Source organism: Alosa sapidissima, chromosome 11, assembly GCF_018492685.1.
Source record: "Alosa sapidissima isolate fAloSap1 chromosome 11, fAloSap1.pri, whole genome shotgun sequence".
Classification (NCBI taxonomy): Eukaryota; Metazoa; Chordata; class Actinopteri; order Clupeiformes; family Clupeidae; genus Alosa; species Alosa sapidissima.
The window spans coordinates 15,328,595-15,348,156 of NC_055967.1; the positions used below are offsets into that span (position 1 = coordinate 15,328,595).

Below are 19,562 nucleotides of genomic sequence, written 5' to 3' on the forward strand. Positions count from 1 at the left end.
TGTTATACCAGGAAAAAGCCTTGAAGAGGGATCTCCATATCCTCCACAACTCTTACCTTCAGGATTTCATCCCTTAATATATGGCCAATGCACAAAATGGTGAAGATCTTAGTTGGTGGCTCTAAAGCTAAGAGATGTCCATTTTTCTACTTACATCAGCTAGTTTAGTTGTAATATGTTGCCATTTTAGTTTGAACTCAATATAGGAAATAGTCCCACATCATGGTCTTAAATTGAGATATTCACAATTACATACTGTGCTTTGCAGGGAGAATTATGAAACAGGGGTGTTCATTACAGCTGGGCAAAAGGACGTTTTTGAAGGAAATGGAAAAATGGAATGTGCTCAAACATTCACAATGACACAAACGGTTGAAAAGTAATGAAACCATATCTTGTCATTTTAGTCTTAGAAAATAGGCTACCATTATTTTACCATTTTTGTGGTAGCATGCACAAAATCCACATTGGCCGATTCATTCAAATTCATAGAAAATGGCCTATTTTCATTCTGAGGTTTAAATGCAATCTTACATTGCATAATTAAAATATCTGTGTAGGCCTAATCAAATGTTGGTTGCCAATATGTTAGTGCTCATGAGCATGAAGTAGCCTAGTGCTTGAGTTTGCCTTACACCAGAAAGAACTGGTTTCTTTGACTAACATTATCAATGACTGTATAAAGTAATTTTTGATGTACAATAAAGATGTATTTGTATTATTTCATTACACAATACACGCTCAATTTTTTTAAGCATCAATGATTGGCCTATAGCCTACAGCAGACTGACATGTCAACAGCATATTTTGCTTCTTGGAGTAGCCTTGTCTTTGACTGAACATTTTAAACCTCTTGAAGAATAATCAAGTGTGTCGTCAATGGAGAAAAAAGGACATTAACTCTGTTCATACAGTATATTTCCATACACATTTTTTCCAGACAGAGGTCAATGAAAGAATCCCTACAACTGTGTATCTGCATGTCCCCTCCAGTAGGCAAACTTCACCACCACCTTAGTGGATTTTTACATGACCTTTCCCCACTTGGAGTCAGTTGCAAGGGAAAGCAATGATATTAGCCTTCAACTAAATGAGTTGTATGGTTTGTTTAATTTTTTACAGTTTGAGGATCTTGAACAGCGCCACCCGCCCCACACTAGCCACGCCTACCAGTGCTGCTGAGGCTGTCGCGGGCAGTCTGGTCAGGTGTTTCTGAAAGCGAACATTAGGAAAAGTTTTATTGAAACTACGTGGTATTTTTCTCTATTGGTAAATAGAGACGTAACAGCATCATGCTCAGACGGATATTACAAATGGTAAGTGTTCTGCGCTTAGTCGCCTGTCGCTGTCTTAGTGTTTTGGTCGTGCAATGTTTGGATTCATTCGGTCTCCTTTAGCAGGCCCAACATACCCTTCCTCGTCTTCGCGTATTCATAGTTAAGCGTCAGACCGATAAAGTTAATTAATGCTCTATAGATAGAAAGTAAAACAAGGGGGTCTCTGAATGTAGGGGTTTTATTCAAATCCTGACGCAAAGGGCAAGTGAATGTAATATGGATAGCTCTGGTTGAATTGGACCGAGTGGCCATCTGATATTAACGGGTGGGTGGGACGTTAGCTAGCTGGCTAGCATCTCTGGTAGCACCCTCACCTAGTAAGATGTCAAGACGCTACTGTAAGCAACAAACATCGTCTAGCTGCTAATAGCTAATGTTTGGATAGTCCTTTACATTAAAACCAGATTGTCAGTGCATTTGTTGACGTCCTGTGTGAATGGTGTATGCAAGCAGCAGTCACAAGACCTCGTGACTGCATTTCAACATTCTATTGCCCTGTAGTTCAAGAGCACCTAACGTTTGCTAACGTCATAGCATGAAATCAGGGTATAGCATTGCTAATGTGAAACAGCTAAAAGCTTGTTTCTGTGCCACTAAAAGTAGGACGGAGAAAATATTAACAGAAGCCGCAAGGTAACACTAACACTGTTAAGCAGTTTACATAAAGATGTCAGCGCAAGTGTCTTTTGCAGTGGCTACTCCTTTGCTACAAGCTAGCTAACATTAGATAATAGTTACCCTACCTACCTGGCAACGTAGGCTAACTAGCCACTTATCGTGGTTTGCTTGCCAGATGCCAACATAAGTAATCCACCTAACGTCACATACACCAAAACAAAGCTCTAGGCAATGCTAACACTAACAACTCTTTCATTTCAAACAGGGGTAAACTACAGTGTTTACAATTATGTGTAAAGGCCCCTCCCTGCATAATTATATGTAAATTCCCACAGGACTTTGTCCAGCCGGGAGCGTACCTATGTTCCCCGGGTCCTATGTCCCCCGCTTTGTATGAGACCGGGGAACATAGGACCCTTTTTTTAAACCCCTAACCATAACCCTAACCCTAACCCCGAGCGGAGAACATAGGACCTGGGGAAAATAGGGATGACTCCGCCCAGCCACTACCGACAGTTGTCAAAAGGGATTAGTCCCATAGTAACTCATGATCAGTTACAAAAACTACTTTATGATCTATGACCCAGAGTTATCAGTGTATCAGAGTGTATGGGTGTGTCAGAGTGTATGATTTGGAAACCATTAATTACCACAAACAACAATGTAAACCTACCAGCTGGCAGTCTTGCAGTGTCCTAGAATTCTCTTCTGGTACAACAGCAGTCAGGTGATTAAAGGAGGTTACCTTATGCTTTGTTAGTAACAGTGATTTAAGTTGCATCACACTCACCAATGAATAATAACTATGAATTTTCCATATTGAAAAATCTGTTGAGCTTGGGGTGACTTTTTGTTTCATTTACATATTCATTTGGAAGACACTGTTGTCCAAAGTGACTTATACTGGTATATCAACTATATTACAAGGGATTACATTGTCCCCAGAGAAACTTTTGGTTAAGTCCCTTGCTCAATGGGACAACGGTGGAAGCTGTGAGTGGAACCCACAACTTTACCCTTAAAACCACTTCACTACCACCGCCCCTATTCCTAAATATCAGTCTGTTACTGTGTAATTATTTAAACGTTATTGAAAATCATCCTTCAGTCAATTTACAGTATCCCAATGCATGTCTAGTGAGTTGATGGGTCTGTGTATGAGTCCAATGAGTGAGTTGGTGCCTTTGAGTTTCTTATGGTCACAGTTTACCCTAGAGGAGGAGTAAACTGATTCATTGTGGGGGTTAGGTCTGCCTGTCTTTATATATTGTGGGTGTTTGGGTTGTCAAGGTCATAATTTGGTGAGGGTAAGACAACTGACTCTCCGTAGTGTTGCGTTACACCACCATGGATTGCATGTGTCCTCAGATAACCCCTGGGTGACGGCCATACCGAGTAAAAGCACAAGGTCGTCCTCCCTATGCCAGTGTCACTCAAGCCCTTTCCTCAGAGGAAGTAGGCTAGTGCATAGGAGAGTGGCTCATTTTCATGTCAGTAATGGGAAAGCTGTGTGAACTCTTATCCTGTTTTTTTTTTTTTTTGCCTCAGCCAATTACTAGAGTGCATCTGATCCAGTAAAGCTAAAGGCCAATATTATTTTTCGTCTTGCTGAGTACTACTGGGAATCAGCTCCCAGTTGCGTATGTGTGAGAGAGAAATTGAAGACGGAATATTCTTAGCCAGCCAGGTTCAGTCTTGACCTCGGTGCCAGGCCCCTCAGCCGTCAGCTCACAGCCAGTAGCTCATTAGCACGCCTGCCCCACGGAGCCCAGCACCCGAGAACAACTGGGCATGTATGATCTGAGCTGACATGTCTGTCAAATCCCTTCCTTGTCTCTTTATCACTTGCTCCCTCTCTCTCCACTCAATTCTCTGTCCCTCCTTTAAACTCAAATTCAATAGTAATTGCTCTGTAGGCATAAATTAGAGTAGTTTATTGTGACCAGAAACTAGAACAAGGATGCAGTCATTGTATGGATGAAGTACATTTAGAATTATGTTATAAAAGGTAGGCTATACATTTCATAAAAGTCTAGAGTGTGTGCATCGATTGTTGTGTGCATCAATCCCTGATCTATTTACATAACAATGTTAGCGTCTTAAGTGCCTATGGGTCATACCCTGCAATACTATTCGAATAGGAAGTGATAATGGGTTTTAAATTGTTAAAAGTTGAATGTCTGTGTTTCCATCCTCTCCCCAGACTCCTGGGAAGGGAGGCTCCCAGAGCTCTGAGTCAGAGCCTCCATCTGCAGACCTGAACAGCCAGCAGACGTCTGAGGTGAGCTGACCTCTGACCCCTCTAGCAGCCCTCGTGTGACACTGTGTCATAGCACCTAACACAGGCATACGCATCATAGGGTTGGGCAGATGGGGAATGTTATCGTCCATCGTGATGGTTGAACGGCATCACGATGGAAAGCGACCATCGTGAAGCCACGCCCCCCACAAACCAGACACAAACTTATTCTATAGACCCTGCTTTCACATAAGCTAAAACATAAACACGTTAAGCTCAGGACTGATGCATATGCAGCATGTAAAGAAAACATTTTGCATTTAAAGAAAGCATCCTGCCCCCAGTAACCTGGACTGTACAATCGCAGCCCCTTACTTTTCCTTTCTGCTGCCCCTGCTCATAGTCGGCATGGCCGGTAATAACGTGGTGTGAGATGCGTTGCGTATGAGGTACAGACCACTGAAGATTTTAGATGAGTGAATGGCCGCGATAATAGGCTAGTAGTAGTAGCTTTTTTGCTAGTCCCAGCGAATGTGGAATATTCCGCTGGTTGTTGAACACACAAGTGTTGGTTGTCTGTCCATTCACACGGATTTCACTAGAGCAGATCTTGCACACAGCTTCGGTAGCCTATGTCTCTTAGCTGTCCACTTTGATCAGGCCATACATGTACCCTATAATATGCTGTGTAACTGTAGGCTATGTCATTTTCTGTAGAAAATTGAGTTGGTTTCTGTACAGTTGAAATTGATTTCTGTACAGACATATAATAGTGTTATATTACACTACCCCCACCATATCATCGTCCATCGTGATGTTCTACTGTACACATCGTCAAACGCCAATTAAGGGGACATCGCCCAACCCTAACGCCTCAGCACCTCAGAATGGGGACAGCCGTGGCCTACTGGTTACCGCTTCGTACTTGTAACCGGAGGGTTGCCGGTTCGAACCCCGACCAGTAGACCATGGCTAAAGTGCCCTTGAGCAAGGTACCTAACCCCTCACTGCTCCCCGAGCGCTGCTGTTGTTGCAGGCAGCTCACTGCGCCGGGATTAGTGTGTGCTACACCTCACTGTGTTCACTGTGTGCAGTGTGTTTCACTAATTCACGGATTGGGATAAATGCAGAGATCAAATTTCCCTCACGGAAATATACTTATACTAACTTACTTATAATGTATCTGTTGTGTAGCTTTTGTATTTGTAGGGATGTGTGTCTAGTGTGTGTGTGTGTGTGTGTGAATTGAATGAATTCACCCAATTCATCAGTGGGATTCACCAGTGGTGTGCTTTTTGCAGGGTTTCATATGCCCTCAGTGCATGAAGTCCCATAATTCGGCAGAGGAACTGTTCAAGCACTATGAGGTGTACCACGAGTCTGCAGATCAGCCCTCACCCTGGGCCTCTGGAAGGTAAGAAGTTTACCCTCACTGTTCTTTCTTGAACTACTACTAGTATCGGTATGCACTCCTCATGGTTCTCCTGACGGGATCTCTAATTGAAGGCTATTCTCCTCACACAGGGAGGACCTGGTGCTGCTCAGACAGGAGGTGCAGGACCTGCAGGCCTCCCTGAAGGTTAGCCAGAACTCAAAGCCTCTTGCGTGGGCCCTGTCTTGTAGGCCATGCGGCAGACCCTCTACTGGCTGACACATTGGATACAGGACTTTGTTTGCTCCCAACAGTGGGTTCATTTGTCGTTTCTGTGTCTGTTGTGGTTTGTCAGGAAGAGCGGTGGTTCTCTGGAGAGCTGAAGAAGGAGCTAGACAAAGTTCAAGGGCAGCTGAAGCAAGTAATTCCCCTCAGTTGACTTTTCTGTTTCACTGTGTGAATGATGAACTGAAACTGTAATGCAGTCTGTAGGCTGTGGTTGTGCTTGGCTGTGGTTGTGCTTGGGTGTGGTTAACCTTTTGTACCCTTTCTCTCTTCCTCCACAGGGTGATGGCCAAACTGGATCAGAGGAATCAGGTCAGTGCATGATTGTCTACTATTGGCATACTATTGGGTTCCCATGGGTCATGGAATTTCTGGAATATCATGGGATTTTGATTAAGTCTATTCTAGACATGGAAAGTCAGGGAATTGTGATCATGTTTGGAGTAAAGTCATGGAATATCAGTAAATGTATTTGCCAAAATACATTAATACAAAATGTTTCCGCACAGAATTGGTGTATATCTGGTTATTAGTTTTACTGCTTTCTTGAGTGGTTGTGAGACTAACTTTGTTTATTCACTCTTCATTTATTCATCTCACTTCTGCTCTAAAAAAAGTCAAATTCTTGAACTATACATGGCTGCTCTGAAATCTTTGGTTTATATATTATACCATTTATTATAGGTAATTGCAGTCCACTTCCAGTTTTTTTTTGTCAGGGAAAAATCATGGAATTTTATATTTACTTAAAGTGGGAACCCTGATGGTCTTGTGTGTGTGTGTGTGTGTGTGTGCACTTGTGTTTTGGTGGCAATGTGGAATGAGTGGCTGTTTTGCCTTGCATTTTAAATGCGGATTTGTTAGGCTTGGAAGCTGAAACCATTACTAAGAGCAAATGTGTTTACTGTGCGTAGCTCTGGAGATCAAGCTCAACGAGGCGGAGACGGAGAAGTTCAACATAAAACAGATGAAGGACCTGTTTGAACAGAAAGCTGCCCAGCTGGCCACAGAGATAGTAGGCAAGTATGCCAGTGGTCAGCAATGGAAAGGTCTTATCACTGGATGGCCATTCTTATCTGCAAAGCATGACTATGGCTACAGGTACTCATGGCAACACCTCACTGTGTTCCCTGATGCTGCTGATCCTACGTATTCAGGGCAGTAATTAGTTGTATCTGGTGTGATTCTGATAGTTTGGGTTGAAAGTCTGCAGTATCACCGGGCCAGCTGCCATAAGATCGCTCTCAAAAGACAACTCTAGACTGATGACGGAGAATGTATTCTTTGTCATTTTCAGCCATCCAAGTGGATGTTCTCAGGAGGGAATAGCTACAAAGCTTCAGCAAGTTTGTTTTCCTCTACAAAGCGCCTTCAAAAGACAGCTATACCGCCCACAGTGACTCTTTCATTGTACTTATGAAAAGTTATTCTAGCCATCTCATGTATTTTATGCATCGTTTAATGGAGAGGCACATATGAATCACATGAACCCACATCTATTTCTGAATATTCACGCTCTGGAAAGTAATGTGTGTCACTGTTGCGGTAGAATACCACTGTCCTTATTAGTATGTGCCAGAGGTTCAATCAGTAGGCTTTGTGTGTGTGACTGTTAGAGTCACTCTATTGTTTGTCTCTCATCTCAGACATCAAGTCGCGCTACGATGAAGAGAAGAGCTTACGTGAGGCAGCCGACCAGCGCGTGTCCAGTCTGAACCAGGAGCTGCAGAGAGAGAAGCAGGAGAAGGATGAGCTCAACACTGAGCTGGTGGGCCCCGCACGCACACACGCTCAAACACACACATGCACACGCATAGACACACACAAACACACACATACTCATACATGCACACGCACGTACACACCACCACCACCACCACAACCACAACAGTCTCTGTGTGATCCCTGTGACGTGACGTGTCCCGGTGACCTTTGACCTGTCTGTGTGCAGCTACAGCGCCCGGGCCAGGAGGATGTGGAGGTGCTGAAGAAGGAGCTGGTGCAGGTGCAGACGTTGATGGACAACATGACACGCGAGCGTGAGGACGAGTCAGAGCGCCTGAAGAGCCAATATGACGAGCTCCTCGCCAACCACACTACCTCAGAGGTAGATAAGGGAACACACACACACACACACACACACACACACACCTCGCCAACCACACTACCTCAGATGTAGATAAGAGAACACCCCCCCCTCTCCTTTCTTAACCAGCATGTCAAAAAATAACAAACTCAGTCATCAACAAAGACGTAACCTGGAAAGTCACTTACTGACCATTTGGTCATCCAACCAAGAATATTATAAACAATAAATTATATTTCACAGTATAAAAAGTATAGTATTTCAGTGTCAGCCTTGATGTAGGCAGTGTTTATTTCTCTGGACTCATTACACGTCTGATTCATTGAATAAGAATTCAGGTGAGGCTGCTATCTGTGCTAGATAAGCTCCTTTGAACTTTGACCTCAGACAGATAAATGGTCATCTCGCATGTTGGTTGTAGTAAAGCAGTGCTTTTATGACTGATTCCTGAGGTTAGACATTAACTCTGGAGCAACTCCCTGTCACTGGACAGCAGCCTGATTGCACCTTTGACCTCCTCCCTCAGAGTGACAGAGCACAACACTACTATGCTTGTGTGGATGTAGAGCCCAAGGCTAGATCATTCTCTAACCTTGGCCTGTTATTTGAAAGAAATCTGCAGCAGTCACTTCTAGCTGGCTACAAATTGAATTTCGTCTTTCTCCGGCAGACATCAAGCCTGTGCCTCATAAAATCCCCTGCATGGCTGCTAATTTTTTCCAAGCATACGATTGTGAATAATTCAGAGATGGGTGTCTGCATTATTGAAACACACATGGCCTTGAGGGTGGAGAAGTGCGAGTCATGGGAAGAATGACCCCACCACCACCACCCTTATCCTCCTGTTCTTTCCCTTATGGCTCTTAATCACTGCAGCACCTGTCTCCTCTCTCATGAATACATGGAGAAGCCAAGGTGCTGCTCAGGTGGAGGGGCCAGGTGATGATTACATTTGGTGTGCAGAATTACCTAGTGAGTTTCCAGCTAGTTAATATTGAATATGCAGAACTGTACAAGGATGTTTCTTTCTTATTTTGAGGTTGTTTGAGGCTCTTCATTGATTTCCAATATTTCTGTCAGTTCTGACATTTTGTGTGTGTGTGTTTGGACAACTTCCATTTCTGTCCCTGGTTTCCCAAAGGCATTGCAGTGTTAAGATGATCATAATTGATGAATATGAATGGCAACACCATAGTGCCTTTTGGAAATGGGGTTTCAGATCTGTCCTGCTTTTCCTGCCACTTGTCCTGTTTGTTCACTAGCCTGTGGCAAATAGCCTCTAGTTTTTCCATGTGTGTGCTTTACTGACCTGTGTGTTTACTGCTGTCTCTCCTCTCCTTCACTTTACTCCCCTCCACCCCTCTCCTCCCCCACCTGTGTGCTTTCTTTGCTCTGGAGATCCGTAACCTGGAGGTAAACCCCCATCTCCACCAACTCCCTCACACCCCGCACACCCTCCCAAAGTGTCAGCATGTAGGAAGGATGAACAATGAAACAGATTTAAAGCTTTTTGTATAAAATTAGACATTACAGGAATCTCTTCAAAGAACTGCTGGTGTGTCTAGCAATGATTTGTTGATCCTGTAAGATCCTGTAAATTCACTTAAATCACAAGCAGCAAAGTAATTTCTTGTCAGGGTTTGACCCAGCGTCTAGAGGAATGTCCAAATATGGAGTGTTCACACTGCCCTTGTCTGCCTGTTTTGTTGCATCAAATTCTGCGATCACTGTATATGTTGTGAGTTTGGTGCTACGTGTTCCAAAGCATTTGGTGTTTGTGGATCTGCATGTTGTTGTTGTTTTTCGTTTTCCATGTTTGACTTTGTAAATGTTTACTCGTTTTCTTTGTAATAGTAAGCCTTAAGGTTGTCTGAATGTTTCATCTGTAACTGTGTGTATGTGTGTGTGTGTATGCTACAGAAAACCATCTCCCAGCTGAAGGCTGAGCTGGAGAAGGGGCCCCAGGAGGCTGCTGTGTACACCCAACAGATTCATGAGCTTCAGAGCAACCTCAACAACCTCCAGCAGCACAATCAGGTAATACACACATGCACTTAAGCTAATTATACATAGGGCAACTGTTTGAGCAGTGCTGCTGGGAAACCAAACAGCCAGTTCCATTTATTCTGATTGGATGATTTGCCTACTGATGATTAACATTCTCCAGGAAAGAAATTGTTGCCCAATATCAATGGGAACATTCCACAATGTTGTTCAAAAAGTTGCCCCATGTTTCTTCAGCTGTAGGCTTAATGACTCATATCTAGGCAATGTACAGGAATCCAAACAGTCACAACACCAACAAGTAAATACACAGACACACTATTGCATAAGTAGTTGTAGTAATCTGACAGCTGACTTTTGAAACAGGTGCACACACACACACACACACACACTCTTGCACATTAATCAATGCGCTCACAATTACCTTCAAGCTCCGAGCACATGAACCTGTGCCCACCTGCTCCACATCACATATGCTCCACAGACAGACAAGCCCATTACCAGACACCACACCCCACAGGCCCAATGAGCCCCTCTAATCCCCGTCCAAATTTAAGTTTACTGTAGAAGTGTTTACGAGTGGGCATACACGGGAAGAGGCCAGCACATTTTACAGGCCGCTGGCCCCCGCCTGCAGGCCATCCGACCCCTCCCCCTTCCCCTTCCCCAAGCCCGCCATCAAAGGCCTCTGTTGTCAGCAGGCCGTGTGTTTCTCTCTGCCATCAAAAGCGTGTTGACACAACTCCAGCTCCTCTCTATTATTAAAGTAGCAGGGGGTAATGGTCCCGGATGACCGGCCCTGTGTCATTTACACTGAAATACGAGCACAGGTAACAGACCCCCCCCCCCCCCCCCCCCCGCTGAGCTGCGTGTGTGTGTGTGTGTGTGTGTTTGTATTTGTGTTCAAGAGGGATTAAACTGTCAGAGCCGAACAGAGTGATGCCAGGAGGAGAATGCCCGGGCTCCGATTGTGAAGTGGGGTGCGTGGCAGCAGTAGGGATTAGGAGGGACTTTGGACGCGGCCCATCGCTGCCATCAGCGCCTGGCTGTTCTGTCACAGTAACTGCGCACCGATAAGCAGGAGGATTGATGGGCGAACGAAACGAGGGGGGGGGGGGGGGGTGATGGCTGCTGTTCATCAGGGGGTGTCTGTGGTGAGGGGCGATGAAGCACTTATGCACGGTCAATGGGATGAACGGACAGTGAAAGAGGTTGGATGTGCAAATAGATGGGGAGGAATGGACGGGTGGAGGGATAGACGGGTGGAGGGATAGACGGGTGGATGAATGTGTAACTGAGTATGGTTGCAAAGAGCAGGAGAAGTAGGACATGTCTGAATCAGGGTTGTGAGTCACTCAGGAGAGAAGGCCAGAGGTAAGGCGTGTGCGTGTGTGTGCGTGTGCGTGCGTGTGCGTGTGTGTGTGTGTGCGCGTGTGTGTGTGTGTGTGTGTGTGTGTGTGTGTGTGTGTGTGTGTGTGTGCGCACACCAGCAAATGAGTGAATGATTCTCAGCTGTCGCCTGGGCATCTGGTGCACGATGGACAGCCTGTGCGATGGCCACTGTCCCGGTCACCCCCTCCGGTTAGCGATCGAGTCGTTATCAAGCCTGTTCTTTATAGCTGTCTGGCAGCACAGGGTCATGGTACACACACACACTCTTGGCATTCGAGTGCCGCCTTCCAAGTACTGCAAAGCACTGCCTTTGAAGTGTCAGCACATGTCAGGTCAGAGCCTGAGGGTCTGAGTGTGCTTCGTGGATGGACCCGTTCACTCCTCACACACAAGGAGGCGGAGCTGTCTTGGTTGTTGACGGGAGTACCTGTGAAGACGTGATGTTTGTTCCATTCGCTCAGCAGTTCCTCTTTCACACCGCGTCCGGCATTTCATTTGACGTCTGTGTGGGTGTTCCAGTTCAGACCTAGGGAGCAAAGGAAACAGACACGGAACACACTGACCGATGAGATCTGTATCTCAGTCAGGGTGTCTTGTTTTCTCAGACAGTAGATTTCTGATGGCCTTCAACAGCTACTGTCACTTGAAAGATGATGTGTCTATGAGATGTAAGGTTAAAGAGCTGAAGGACATGGGATATGTTATACCTCTAATGGTTTTCTCAACCCTGTGAACACACTGATAATATTACATTTTTAGTTAAGTTCTATTTATTTTGTGCCATAACATATGAATATGTCAGAGCTTGATCATACTGAGGAAAACATATATGAGCTGTACTGTAGTTTGCTTTGGATAAAAGTTTTATCTAAAAATCATCTGAAAATGAGATGTACTTGTGTGTGCCTGGCATGTAGGTGTAAGTGATATGATATGTCCCTCATTATGACCCCAGTGTAACCGCTGTCCTCACCCTTGCTGTCCCCTGGACACAGAACTTGTCGGAGCGCCTGAGCAAGCGTGAGCGCGAGAGCCAGCAGCTGGAGGAGAGCGTGTCCGAGGGCCAGGCGTCGCTGCGGGCCCTGCAGGCCAAGCTGCAGCAGCGCGACCTGGAGGCACAGGAGGCCCAGGCGCGGGCGGCCCAGGCGGAGGCGGCGCTGGGCAGGGCGCAGGCCGAGCTGGGGGAGCGCGGGGACGAGGCGGCGCGGCTGAAGCGCGAGGTCAGCCAGCTGGAGCAGCAGCAGCAGGAGCTGAAGGCCGAGAGGAAGCAGCTCCAGCAGCAGCGCGAGGAGAAGGACAGCCAGGGCGTACAGCAGCAGAGCCAGATCAGCCAGGTGAGGCACGTGTACACACACACACACACACACACACACGTACACACATTCACAGATCTGCATGTACGCACACATACACAGACCTGCATGTACACACACACACACATATGTAGTGATGTCACTAACGACAAATTTTTTAACGACTAATCTTTTGACTAATTTTTAGATTAGTCGACTAATCTAAACAACTAATTTTTTTTGAAGAAAATCAAGTGTTTGCTATTTCGTTGTGTCCATTTTATTTTTAACTCGACTGAAGGGCCAAAACTTAAAACATATCAGCCTACTTTTGTTAGAAGCTCAAGTAAACTGTTGAAAAATCTTATGTCTAAGACATAATCTAAGCATAAGTATCTGCATTTCCATTAGCCTATAGTATACTGTAGTGGACACTGTGGACATAATTCACCATATTGTGTTATTGACCTGTATCCCCTTACTTAACTATTATGCCTGTGGTAAGTGTGTTCTGTGTTGTGAGTTATGCTACGATCTGAGATGCGTTCACGTCAATGTATTATCTCGTTCTGTGTTATAGGGACGCTGCCTCTTTAGTGACGCGCACCTTGATTGTTGATATCACGGGCGGCGTCATGTCCGTTTTAACGGGTTTTTGTATGAATGAATAAACTACACGCCATTTCGTTGTCAACGTGAGACACTCTCTTCACTTCATTTATTGCAATTTCCACAATACCATTAGTCAGAGTCTGGACTAGCCTACTACGCTTAGCTTAGCTCCCCCCGCTTAGCTCTGCCTCTGCCTAAAAATGAATCGCTCTGAAAGCAGGCAGGCGCACGCAGCTATATGCAGCTCGCATGTACACTTGCGGGCATGGCGGGGTTTAAAACATTACTGCCAAAGTCTAAGTAGCCTGTTTGTTTATCATCCAAAGACACGCATTGTACTTCTCAAGAGTTAATAACATTACAGTGAGCCGTTTGAGACGGGAAACCAAAAATAAATAGGCGGTCAATAGTAAAACGACTCGTCGACTAAAAAAAAAAATGCCGTTGACTAATTTTCATGGTCAACTAATTGCGGCAGCACTACATGTATACACACACTCACAGACCTGCATGTACACACACACAGACCTGCATGTACACATACATACACACACACATGTACACACACAAAAACAACATTGTGGTGTTCACCTGCACGTCACCTGCAACCTGCAATCTTGGACAGGAAGCGACAAACACACTCACTCAGGACAACATATACACACATGTACACACACTCACAGGCCTGATTTTATTACATGATCCCTGGTCCATGTAAAAGCTGGTTCCATCCAGTTGTTGAACCCCTTGCTATTAGAGCAGATGAACGCCGCATAGTTCCAGAGATGGAAGGCGTGTAGAGTGGCATTTAATTTGGGCCCCTAAAAGAGATATGCCATCTGTCTGCCAGCCTCGCTCTCTCTCTGTTGGAGGCAGCAGCCCCTGTCCTTCCAGCGCCGAGAGGTGCACACAAAGCCTTTAATCTCGTTCAGTCTCTCAGATCCATCGGGTCTGCCAAAAGCGAACAGTACACCCAGAACTATCCAATCCGGTGTCTGGATAGGCTCCGTCACTATGCCAAGTTGGGAGGCAGAGCTGGATCTTTAAGGCAGGTTTTTATCAGGCATGGCAGGAATGTGGCATTCCACAGAGCTGGCGGGACCTGAGCAGACAAGGTAATGCTTTCATTCAGGACATCTGCACAGCCCCAGCCATTTGCTTTGCCTGTTAAGAGGCTCTGATCGCTCTGATTTGGCCTGTTATCTTTGGAAAGTCCCCGCACTCACATGCTTCCCTGTGTCTCAAGGTGTGTGTGTGTGTGTGTGTGTGTGTGTGTGTGTCTATGAACACATTTTCCTCAGATATTGTAACAGGCCTCCGTGCTCTTAGGATTTGGAGTCAAATAGGTGTGATGTGTGTGTGGAGCTCCTGTGATCTCTATAAGGGTCCCATAATATAACTTGCATTCTTTTGTATGTGTGTGTGTGTCTATGAACACATTTGCCTCAGATACTGTGATGGGCTTCCGTGCTCTTAGGTTTTGGAGTCAAATATGTGCGATGTGTGTGTAGGCAGTCAGTCAGGTATCAGTCAAGTCATTTTCTTGCTCTCGGGGCTCCCGTGATCTCTATAAGGGTCCCATAATTTGACATTCTTCATTCCTGTGTGTGTGTGTGTAGCTGCATGCTAAGCTGCTGGAGGAGGAGCGGCAGCTGGGGGAGCTGCAGGGCCGTCTGAAGGAGCAGAGGCAGCTCTCTGGCGAGAAACTGAAGGACCGCGAGCAGCAGGCCGCTGACCTACAGCTCAAACTCGCCCGCTCCGAGGAGCAGGTAGGACCACACCACAGCAGGCCCCAGTGCTGCCCTCACCTGGTGGCAGGGGGAGGTGTTGGGGTTAAGGGCCAAGTATACTTGTGGACACGGTCTTCGCACGGTGTGAAGTTTGTGTGTACAAACTCTGTGCAGCACCAAAAAATTGTGTCCATACGGTGCATTGACTGGTGAGAGAGGACACCCATGTGTATGTCTATGTCTGCATATCAAAAAGCCATGTCGCCATTAGCATTACAGAGATCTGCCATTTAAAGGGATGTACAGTGAAAGCAGAGCACATACAGATAAAAAGGAATGAAGGTTCGATTCATGCTCTCTCTCACTGTGTGTGCTTGTGTGTCTGTGTCTGTCTGTGTCTGTCTGTGTAGCTGAAGGAAAATGCTACTAAGACTACAGAGCTGCAGCACCAGCTGGAGAAGGCCAAACAGCAACACCAGGAGCTGCAGACACTCCAGCAGAGCACCAATAGCAAGCTGAGGGAGGCCCAGGTAATATACCTGATTATTCCACTGCTTGGTTGAATTTCCCATTGTCCTACGTAATTTAGAACGACCATTAACCGAATGTTATTTGCACACCTATGAAGTAGATCCATTTTTTTGGCCATATCACACTTGTATATTAATTCGCCGAACTCGTTGTGAAGTTTAAATGAACTGTCACGTTGCATCCGAGCTGTAAAATGCAGACGTTCAGAACATAGCAACATTGTAGCATATGACAGAGGTGGCTTTTAGCTAGATGGATGACAGCAGGCTAAGTAAAATAGCGATGTTTCAAAGCTAAAGTTCATCAGAATCTTGGGATATGCCTGCTTGACAACGGGAGAGATATAACTAACGACTGGCCTTTGGCCGTAGCAACCATCCATTTAGAACTAGTAACGGCAGTTTGTCCTGTGAGTTGAGAAATTAGTTGATATGTGTCGTTTAAATTGTAACAGGAAATGAGCACAATGCAAGTGGCAACAGTGGAACAAGCGGGATAATGGACTCCACGGTGGTCTGTTCACAGAAATGAATGCACTTACGAGGTTTGAACGGCCCTCCGCTTTGCGCCGGGGCCGTTTTACAACCTCGACCGTGCATTAACTTCTGTAAACAGACCACCGTGTCGTTCATTATCCCTTACGTAGCACACCTGTTACAGCACAGGCCCTCACTGGTGCCTCCTGTCACCACACTCCTGATGATTCTGTTCGTAATAATCAGTAGGTTCGGTGCACAATAAGTGTAGAAGATTCTTTCCATTTGGTCCTATTTGATACTTGACCTCTTGAATAGTCAACTGAATTGTTCTGTTTTTCCTATGGTAGCTGCTTTTGTAAGTGAGATGTTGTCCTCTAATGATTCCTTGTCTTGCTCTTCCTGGGCCCTGGTCAGAATGACCTGGAGCAGGTCCTGCGCCAAATCGGGGATAAGGACCAGAAGATCCAGAACCTGGAGGCCCTGCTGCAGAAGAGCCGCGACAGCGTGAGCCAGCTGGAGGCCGAAAGGGAGGACCTTTGTGCCAAGATCCAGGCTGGCCAGGGCGAGGCGGCCCTCCTCAACCAGCTGCAGGAAAAGAACCACACGCTGCAGGAACAGGTAGGCCTTAGAGGCACACTCACACATAGTGTTAATTTCGTCAGACGAGACGAGAGGAAATATGTTCGTCAACAACCTTTTTTTTCATGACTAAGACGAGACGATGACGAGACGGCAGTAATGTCCTGAACCACTGACTAAGACTATCTTAAGATGCATTATTGTTAACGAAAAAAGACGAGACTAAAATGTTTTGCTTGAAATAAAAACTAAGATAAAATCTCTCTTCATTTTCGTCTACAAAATGAGAAGACAGAATATCTAGCTGTTACGTTTTCAAAATATTCCGAATGAGTTCATACGCAACAGCTTTCCTGTAGGCTAGTCTATGTGCTGTTGCTGCAACCCTGTGGCTGCAACACGAAACTACATGGAACAAGAACACTGGAGATTTCTGCCAGAGTTAGCAAGCTAACTACCTAAGCTTTATGCCACAATGCTACATACCCAGAAGTTGAAGCTTCTCTCATACAAATTAACATCCCCCAGAATGTCCATACAAAAATGTTCATATTGTAATGTCAACTATTTAACTAGTTAGACTGATGATGCAAAGTTTGCTAGCAAGTAAGCTAATATGGAAAGTTCGCTAGCAAGTTAGCTATGGCTAAGATGGAGAGTCTGTTTGGGGAATGTGTTGTGTTTGGGCGCATATCGGCATCTAGCGAGGCGGAGTAAAACATTAATACTTTGGCCTATGACAGTGTTTCTCAAACTTTTTCAGTTTTAGGACCACTTAACTAACCCTAGCTAAAAAAAAAAAAGATTAGACCTACTTCAACAGTAGCCTATAATTAGTCAACACAACAGGCCTACTCACTGAACCACCTTGCTTATTGTCTTTGCACTTTGCTTATTGTGTGGATTCATACTGTATGATTTAAACTGGCATAGACAGTGTTGCAGAACTGTTTTTACATACAAGTTGGTTCAATATTGCAAACAACTCATCTATATTATATTTTACTACGTCTGCTCGCTGACTACTTGGGATAGCTTGCGGACCACCAGTGATCCTCGGACCACACTTTGAGAAACACTGGTCTACGAATATGACAGTGGTCCAGTCAAATCTTTTACTGTCTATGGTCAAATCCCAGCCGAGCTACAGTATAACTGTAGCTCGACTTACCTGTGCATGTAAACATACTGACTGACAAAAAATCAGAATGAGTAATTATAACAGACGAGTAGCCCTGTGGACACACAATATTGTTGGAAAATTGAGATGTGTGAAACACTATTTGACTCAAATGGTAATCAGAAATAATTTGTTATAAAAAAAGACTAAAATGTGTTGACTAAAACTGACTAAGACTAAGATACCTTTAGTTTTCTTTTGACTAAAACTAGACTAAAATGACGAGACTTTTAGTCAACTAAAGCTTGACTAACAAAAATTATATTTGAATGACTAAATATGACAAAGACTAAAAAGGACATTTCGTCACAAGACTAAGACTGCGACTAAATAAAAAATAGGTGACAAAATTAACACTACCACACACCACTCACAAGTTTCTTGTTTTTTTTAAAGAAGCACTGCAGGTCTGGTTATTCCTTTGCTGTTTCTGGGTTTTTGCCAGATTTGGGCTCGCATTTTTCACTACACAGCTCCCCCTGCAGCTTCGGTAGCAAGTGACTGCTACGCTAAACCCCCACTAGCTAGCGAGCTAGCCATCAAGAAACCAAGCTAAACAACACATACAGGGCTCACAATAAAACGGTCGAGCAAACACATTGTTCAAGAGACTTATCAAACCACATTACAAAGACAAAGTTCTCCCAAGGGTAGGCTACTTACAATTTCAACAGTAACAAAGCCAAGTCTGCGTCCGTTTTGCAGTCTTCTTCGAAACTACAATCTGACTACATTTTCGTGGCGCGATTGGATACTTCCGCTGAGTCACATCCGGATTTACCCGGACAGGGTCCAGAAAGTTGCATATTCGTTTTTTCCGCGGAGAAGCGTATGGGGGAGACGAAGCACCCACCAAACGACCCAGAAAGTGTTGTAGAACCATCAGAACGACTCTCAACCTGCATAGTTAAGGTCATTTTTGCTAAAATTGTTACATAGTGCTTCTTTAAGCCCACAACGTTGTCTTCAAGGCAGCGCTGCCTGGAATGCGCTAGGGTTAGGCATGGGATAAGGTTAGGGTTAGGTTTAGGATTAGGTGCCTTTACTAGATTTTTTTATAATTGTGGCGGCAGGCCATTCCCCCTCTGACTAGTTTTAGGTTACTTATTGTTAAATTCCAATGTGAGCGGCAGCCAGCAGGGGAGGATACGTTGGCAGGATTAAAGCAACTGCAACTACATTGTGCGTCTGATTCTGAAAGTGTGGCGGTATTAATTTAAACCGTGGTGGGCCGCCATGCTAAATAAAAAATAGAGGAAACACTGCTTTAAGTCGACGGTGGCAGCGCTGCCTGGAACGACGTTGGGGGCTTAAAAAACCATCGAGCCACTCATAACAACATATTAGCACATACATGCAAACCAGTTAGCTTCCATCTGAGCGGCATATCAAATGAAATATGCTCACGCAGACAAATACACACTAACATTTGCATTTAGGATTATAACACACCCACCAAGACAATACACATACTGTTCCTGGGCTGGTGTGGTAGTGAGCAATGGCACTCTACTTAGCTACTATCCCAACAGTACAAAGTCAGCTATCATATTTCACCATTGTGTGTACTCTACAGCCTAACTGGCATCCTTATCTGACCCGAGTGTCTCCCCTCTCCCACAGATCGGACAGCTGGCGGAGAAGCTAAAGAACCAGTCGGAGAGCCACAAGCAGGCGCAGGAGAACCTGCACGAGCAGGTGCAGGAGCAGAAGACGGCCATGCGCACGCTGCAGGACCGCTGCCAGGCGCTCGAGAGCTCCAACGGAGAGCTCACCTCGCAGCTCGGGGACAGCCGCGAGAGGGTCGCCCAACTGGACACGCAGGT

At 45.3% G+C, this 19,562-nt stretch overlaps 1 protein-coding gene across 2 annotated transcripts in view; it reads left to right on the forward strand.

The window, feature by feature from the left end:
- The first annotated feature begins 1,170 nt into the window (after nucleotides 1-1,170).
- eea1 (early endosome antigen 1) overlaps nucleotides 1,171-19,562 on the forward strand; it is a 33,103-nt gene continuing 14,711 nt past the window's right edge. Inside the window, exons 1-16 of one of the 2 annotated variants that reach the window (XM_042109230.1) lie at nucleotides 1,171-1,316; nucleotides 4,159-4,236; nucleotides 5,496-5,608; nucleotides 5,719-5,773; nucleotides 5,922-5,987; nucleotides 6,133-6,163; nucleotides 6,766-6,870; nucleotides 7,498-7,619; nucleotides 7,803-7,958; nucleotides 9,336-9,350; nucleotides 9,858-9,974; nucleotides 12,329-12,667; nucleotides 14,857-15,006; nucleotides 15,378-15,497; nucleotides 16,392-16,595; nucleotides 19,360-19,560. In XM_042109230.1, coding sequence (XP_041965164.1) covers nucleotides 1,293-1,316; nucleotides 4,159-4,236; nucleotides 5,496-5,608; nucleotides 5,719-5,773; nucleotides 5,922-5,987; nucleotides 6,133-6,163; nucleotides 6,766-6,870; nucleotides 7,498-7,619; nucleotides 7,803-7,958; nucleotides 9,336-9,350; nucleotides 9,858-9,974; nucleotides 12,329-12,667; nucleotides 14,857-15,006; nucleotides 15,378-15,497; nucleotides 16,392-16,595; nucleotides 19,360-19,560 — 1,896 coding nt within the window. In that variant the 5' untranslated portion in view covers nucleotides 1,171-1,292. The remainder of the gene's footprint in view (nucleotides 1,317-4,158; nucleotides 4,237-5,495; nucleotides 5,609-5,718; nucleotides 5,774-5,921; nucleotides 5,988-6,132; nucleotides 6,164-6,765; nucleotides 6,871-7,497; nucleotides 7,620-7,802; nucleotides 7,959-9,335; nucleotides 9,351-9,857; nucleotides 9,975-12,328; nucleotides 12,668-14,856; nucleotides 15,007-15,377; nucleotides 15,498-16,391; nucleotides 16,596-19,359; nucleotides 19,561-19,562) is intronic. The other variant, XM_042109231.1, reaches the window with a different exon arrangement.